The sequence below is a fragment of the Fulmarus glacialis genome, unplaced genomic scaffold, assembly GCF_000690835.1.
Source record: "Fulmarus glacialis isolate BGI_N327 unplaced genomic scaffold, ASM69083v1 scaffold47448, whole genome shotgun sequence".
Lineage (NCBI taxonomy): Eukaryota > Metazoa > Chordata > Aves > Procellariiformes > Procellariidae > Fulmarus > Fulmarus glacialis.
This window is the reverse complement of record NW_009231041.1, coordinates 547-7,530: the sequence shown is the minus strand read 5'-3', so window position 1 is coordinate 7,530 and position 6,984 is coordinate 547. Positions and strand designations below refer to the sequence as shown.

At 40.5% G+C, this 6,984-nt stretch overlaps 1 protein-coding gene across 1 annotated transcript in view; it reads right to left on the bottom strand.

Annotated features, from left to right (window-relative positions):
- Window positions 1-3,325: 3,325 nt before the first annotated feature.
- The window catches only part of LOC104081611 (protein QNR-71-like), a gene marked incomplete at its 5' end in the record, with an annotated part of 4,057 nt that continues 398 nt past the window's right edge, over window positions 3,326-6,984 (bottom strand). The window contains 2 exons of the mRNA XM_009584435.1: window positions 3,326-3,822; window positions 4,659-4,746. Coding sequence (XP_009582730.1) covers window positions 3,669-3,822; window positions 4,659-4,746 — 242 coding nt within the window. The remainder of the gene's footprint in view (window positions 3,823-4,658; window positions 4,747-6,984) is intronic.

The following is a 6,984-nucleotide window of genomic DNA, read 5'->3' as shown; positions in this document are numbered from 1 at the left end:
GGTGTCCGAGCCACGAGGCGGTGAAAGGGGAGGGATCGGGGGGAAGGGACGGGACCTGGACGCCGGTAACCAGCGCTTCGCTGTGAGGGTTTGTTGGGAAGCCCGAGAGGAGCGGACACAGGACGCGGGCGCTGCCATATGAACCCTGATCACGTATCCCAAGTTCAAGCCTTGTGCCCCTTTTAAAGGCTATGGTTTTGTCTAAAAAGCTGCAGCTGGTTTAAAACTAATACATTTTTCTTGGGTAAGTGTATTTTACATTTGTGCAATTCCCACATAGTGTTAATGGGTGCAGGGTAGTAGTCTTGCTATGTTTGTTTTGCTATGGAGAATGTTGTCAAGGCTTAAAAAGCTATGACCTAAGCAAGTTCAAGTATTTGCATTTACTGTGGGTGAAACATGTTTCCTTCCGCCCCCTTCCCCTGGAGATGTTGGCATTTACACTGACAGTAAAATAAAAGAATTACTGTTCAGACTGTTTTTCCCTCCCTCACCGAGTATGATGGTAAAACATTGGTATTAAGACTTAAAAGGCATAATCGTGTGAATTGTAAAGACCTGTCGTGATAAAAGCTTTAAAGGAAATTTGACTATGCTGTACAATGCTGGAGGTGGTCAGTTATACTAATAGGCCACGGTGTCTGCATGTCTCTTGCAATGTTTGGTTTGATTGCTCTACAATTCCTGCAGGGGCTGGTGGTTTTTAGCCTTAGTTTCAGCTTAGAAATACTTTTGGTAAGAAAAAAATGTTACATCTGGTGAGTCTCTTAATTGTGTGGTATAGAAAGTGTTCAAGAAGGAAAGAGGGGAGGAACAAAACAAGGAGTTTGAAATAATACTTCATTGTTTTTAGTCATTTTTAACAAACTTGTTATCCAACTAATGTTTCCGTTTCTCTTGATGGCATATTTGAAAAGATGTTGTTTCTAAAGATGATGTACATTCATGTTTGATGTCATTCTTTGATGTTATTACTCCAAAGGGGATGCCTGAAACCTGTCTTGTAACATTTGCTGACATTCACAAATCTGTTGTTTGTCAGCTGTTCTTGCCTTTGAAGGACATGAAATTCGTTTGCATCCTGATCTGTTCGAAATTGGGTTCCTCAGCTGTCGTCTGGTTGTTAAGAAAGTCTCCTCACTTCTCAGGTTCGTGGTGCCATTGCTGTGAGTACACTTGAAGGGAGACTGCAAAAACTGCTAGATAACCAACAGTAGTACCAGATATGCATAAGTGAACTAAGACTAAGGCAAATCCAGTTGTGTTTTCTGGAGGTAGGTACTGTTTTGGTCAGCAAGTAGGCAACTCATCAAGTTGCTTATGTCTATCTGAGACAAAGGAAATGTGCTCTTTAAAATCATTAGATGGTTTATTTGTCAATGCAGCAGTTAGATTCCATTGTATAAAAGTAAAGATGTATGAAATGGAAGTTACAGCTGAAAAGGCAAAATCAAATTATAAAAATTTAATATTCTGACATAATATTAAAGGAAGATAGTGCAAGCTATTCTGTATACTTAGGTTAAAGGATAAAAAAAGTTTTTAAAATATGCCCAAAAGTTGGTTTCTATGCAAAAGCCTAAGATGTCTCTGAGCATCTAACATGCAGTGTTTTGCTGAACAAGATGCTTTCTGCGTATAACCTAGGTTAGTGGTAGCCTGTGTCATCATTGATCCTAAGCATTAGAGCTGTGACAGACCTTATTTTTTCATGCTGCATTACAGGTCATCTTAAGCTTTTGACTAAACCGCTGTCCTGCCTCAAGCCAGAGCAACAAATACAAATTACAGTTCTTCCTGTCAGCAGTCTGACTGATAACAGCGGACATAACATTCAGATGGTAATCTTTGCAGGAAATGTGTTTTTTGTTTAAGTCAGAGAATAGTTTTAGATGCCCAGTTATGGTTAGATAATAGGCTGTTATGTATAAGGAAGACGTAACAATGGCATATATGGTGCTTTTAATAATATAACTGAAATGGCCACAAAAGAATTAAAACAATTGGACAACCTGGAAACAAAGGAAGAAAAAAGGCTGTTGAATTTTGTAAGTAAAGAACTAATCTCACAGGTATGTCGCAACCTGCATTTTTTATATCCTCAAGTCATTTAAAGGTATCCATGCACACTGGGGAAGTGGTAGTGAAGGCTACATTCAGATTGTGAATGATAAGCATTTGACAGGTCTGCTAAGATACCAGGAAAATATGTTTATGCTTATATATCGCATCAGGAACTGAGAACAATATGTATCTGAGATGTTCCAAGACACAGTAAATAAGCTAAATATATTGAAATACAGATCTTCAAATAATTCAGTGTTTGGAAATGGATTGTGTAAAGTCATTTGCCCAGCCCCCAACTGAAAGTTAATTTCATTTTGATTATAAACCTCAATATTAACAGAAAGGCTCTTATGGAAAATAAACCATTTAAAGCATTTTTTAGTCAGTTTTCTTGCAGAAGTTTACACTTTCTAAGCTGCATCATGCAAAAGCAGAAACTGGAGCATAGTGCTTTATTTATATTGGGGTTTTCATTTATTTGATTAAGTGGTCAAAGACAGAGGGATGGAGGAGCAAGCAGAAATTAATGTAGCTTTACCGCTGGAGAGAGAGGAATGGAAAGAGAAGGGAAAAAGAGAGTCGAACGCTGCTACTCCCTGCTACGACCCTCACTCTGTTCACCCTTGTCTGTGGAGCACTTATCTGCCCTCTGGGGAGCGGTGGTGCCAATCCAGTGTCTCAAGACCAGTGGAAACAAAGGAGGCAAAGAGCATCAGCAATTGCATCTAAGGATTTTACATGGGACTCAGAGTAAAAGTTTCAACAGGGAGAGCCAAGCAGATGGGCCTCATCAATCTTGTTGCTCGGGTGTCTGTGGTCTAGTTTATAGTGAGACTCGTGCACTGGTAGCCATGTCCAGTAGGAAGCTAAATGTGTCCAGCCCTGTTTTCTGGCCGTGAGGCCAACTGGCATGTAATGAGCTGTATCCATGCTATTGAACCCTGCAAAACAGGGTGGCTGCTGCCAAACTCCCGGTGGGGAACAGTGCCTCTGGTGGTTCCCAGAATCTGGGGTTTGCTTGGTGGGGAGCTAGCCGGCCTCCTGTGCTCGGACCTCCTGAACAGTGTAACAGTGTCAGCAGTTCGGTGCCAATGCCTGGGAATAGGCCATGGCACGTTTCATTCCACAAGACATAACATGTGCCTGCTCCCCGTGTCGGTCTTTCTAGCAAAGGCATGAATGCTGCTAAGGCAGTAAGCAGCTATACTGGACTGTCTATTTAAGACTAAGTATTTACAAATTGTTTTTTTTTTTTTTAAATTAACCTTTTTTTCCCCTCCAGATTATGGATCTGATTAGTTTTGCAGGTAGTTAACCTAGAAGTAAGAAAACCCAGAAAAGGGAGGGGGGGTGTTACTTATTCAGAAGTGTGTATCCTAGATCACAAGCAAGAACAGCAAGTGCTCAAAACTACCTCATTGTTTTCTACGAAGGACTATTTTAATACTTCTAATTGCACCAAGCCCCCCAAAGTTACCATCCCATCTGTATGTGCTTTCACCTTACCCGCTGGTTTTTTATAGCAACAAGAAAACCCCACTGAAGTACAGTTCAGATGTGAGTCCTGTACGTAATCTAATAGTCAGTGCTAGACTAAAGGTTTAAACAATGCCTGGTTTGCTTTTCAGCAGAGGATTTCTTTCAGTGCTACTGGGGAAGAAAATTGCTTTGAAATTGCTGAAGTAAGCAGTTAGTCCCGCCTGGTTCTCTGCTTGTCCTGCGCTTCTCTCAATAGGCTTGTATTGCTTGTATCTCCTGCAAAGAACGTGCACAGTTAGTTGCTGAAAGACATTTAAATGAAAGTCCACATTTAGCATGTGACCAGTGCATAAGAGAATTAATCTTGTATTCATAACATACATTCTCTCGTCTCCTTCCCTCTTCAATCCCATCTAATGATTAACAGCCATAGGTCAGTAGTGGTGACTAAGGCCTAGTTAATGAGAAGGCTCCGTTGCTTAGTGGAGTACTGTTGCTCTGTGGAGGTGTGTCTTTCTCACCACTGACTGTGAAGGATGAGCATACTCTTGACTCGGGAGTCTTGGTGCAGTCTTAAAGTTTCATGAGAAACATCCAAGCTAATAATGCAGTAATGTGTGCTTCTGTTAACTACTTTCCTGCATGTCCAGCGCTTTTTTCCCAAAGAATTTATTTGTCAATTATTTAATAAAGAATTTTGGTGATTAGTTCTTGATCTGTCAGTCATTTGCAAACACTTCTTGTAAGAGTTTTAGAGCTAAATCAAATTTCTGTTTGTTAGGTTTTACTGCATATATAAATCACATCATGCAGTTTGAGTTTGCTTACTGCTTACGTGCAGTTCCCAGCCCTTCTAGTATTACTATTTGCGCTTACAAGCACAGAATGTAATTTTCTATGGAAGTCTTCAACATGTGCATATTTTCCAATGGTTTTGTGGCTTAAGCCAGTAATCTCATTTTCTTGAGTATTTGCCAGAATATTTGTGAACAACAATGAAAAAGGAACAAAAATATAGCTAATGCAAATTTAAGTTGTTGGTTTTGTTAATTTAAACTAGTATTTTTGGCAGTTCCTTGAACTGTTTTTGATCCTAGAAACTAGCAACTTACTTGTAAAGGACAAAAGCTCCAATGGCGGCAAACACTGCCAACAAACCAAGGAAGATAAAGACACCTTCTGTTGTTCCTGATGATGACCCTGGAGTTCAGAAAGTAGTTTGATTAAAAGTTAGCCTCGTTTTTACAGTGAGAGAGATTTTCTAAAGAAAACGTCGTTTTTACTTGATTGCTGTAGAGATTGAAGTACACTTAATGCTTCTAATATGCCAAGCATCAGAGGTTAGTGACTTTGGGAGGAGGTGGTGCTTTTACATCCTGATTGGTTTAATTCTCAGTTCCACCAGAGTGTGAGTTGGGCTTTGCCAGTTTTCTCATATAAGCCATGCTCTCGAGACACATGGCTGCCATTCCAGCATGGAAGGGAACGGAGGGTCTTGCTGGCACCCCACGAGGTGAGGCTAATTTGCTCCTTGCCGATTGCTATGCTAGGGAAACGTTTACACTGAGTATAAGAAACTTAATCTCTTTATAAGCTTTAATGTTAGGATCAGCTTCATCTTTCTCTTAGGGATGATGGCCAGGGGGAAAGGGGATAAAAAAGGAGTTTCTTAAATGTTATTGTTTGTTGCAGTCCCATATGCTAAGATGGGAGAGCGTGGCTGAGAGCTTGATGGACTTAGGCTTGTTTGCCTTATCCAAGAGCTGAGGGCTCTGCTTTTTTAACGGGCTTATTCTGGGAAATTAACTTTGGGCTCTGCCTGTCATTGAACTCTGCCTTCTGGTTTGCCATCAACCATTTCACTCACATCTACTCAATTCCATCGTATCTGATGGAAGAAGCCAAATCATTACAAGTAATTTTTTTTTAAGTTTCTGTTAAATATCTTAATTTTCCAGTCCACAGGCTGTACCTTTATTGAGTTTACTGACACTGAGACACATTCTTGGTCCTCATATTAACAACAGTGTTTATACAATGAAGTAACCTAGAGGTGCATATTGGCTTACCTTTCCACTTAATAACTTATAATTGCTATCTATGAAAATCGAGATATCAAATCAGGGTTTACCATTTACGAGGTACATGTGCCTCATATATTTCTCAGTTTGTTGATACAATTGTTTGTGAAGGCTTGACCTCATTCCTAGTTTACACAATATTTTTGCTGAGACTTGTAGGGATTTACCTTATTTTATGAATAAGGTAGGTCCTTGGACTAATTTGCAAAGCAACACATACTGATGGGATGGGTCTAAATCATAGGACTGCAACTCATTCAACAGCAGCTTAAGCAAATTAAGAGCGGATGTTTTGTGCAATGCCTACATAACCCAGGCACAGTCCTGCCAAATTTCAAGGGCCAGATGTTTAGGCACCAAATTATGGGATTTTCAGAAATGCATAAATACTTGCCTTCTCTTGAAATGAGTGGAAAATTGTGCTACATGAGAGATGTTTGCAAACGTTAGATGGGCTCCTCCAGAAGGTGACTCAAAGCAGCAACCTCTCTTAGATCCTAATTCTGCTTTGATTATAGGGGAAGCCCCAAAGTACAACTTAGCTTTGCCCTCTGGAGGAAACCTAGGAAGACCAGCCTTGTTGGGCTAAAGTTAGCCTTTGTGAATACAGTTTTGAAAAATCGTACTGCATACTTATTTTCATCTTTAGGAGCCGGAATGCACTTACAGGTCAGGCACTGTGCCTTAGTCATCATGAACCGATTTCGGTACAGCTAAATTTATACCTAGATTAAATAAAATCAGCCAAAAATACTGTGGCAAATGACCGCAAAGGGTCAGTTGCTTGGTTGATAGTAATTAAGAGTTCAGAAGAGTCACTAGGACATTGTAGTGGGAGGTCACGAGGGCAATGGAGTGGGAGCAGAGAGACAGCATGATCATTTAGACTTCTGACTGAGGCTGAGTTTAATACCTGGTTCTGTCAAAGCCTGCTTTGATAACCATGAGCAAGACACAGTGATACTCATCCAACCAAAGGTAAACCTCCTGTTCTGAAATAGTTACCCTGGGCAGACTCCGTAGCCAATGAATGTTACACAGATCTTTCCAGAACCTGATTCATCTTATCCTCATGTAGAAATAGAAACCTGGTCAAGGTCAATGGGCTACAAAGAGGGCCCAGGGCAGCCAGCTCAGCTGCAGACGTTGATTCTGTCTCAACTGAGCTGAATTCCTCTCTGTTCCTTATATTTCTCCATGTGTGGAGTAAGCTGGCTGGCATGTCCCCCACCTGCTTTTCTGCCCAACAGAGTTATTCTGTGGAAAAACACATTATGGCTTAAGAACTGTTCATATTCTGTGATACTGAAGGGCTTGTATAATTACTGTACTCGTTGGATCGTAAACATAAATCAAA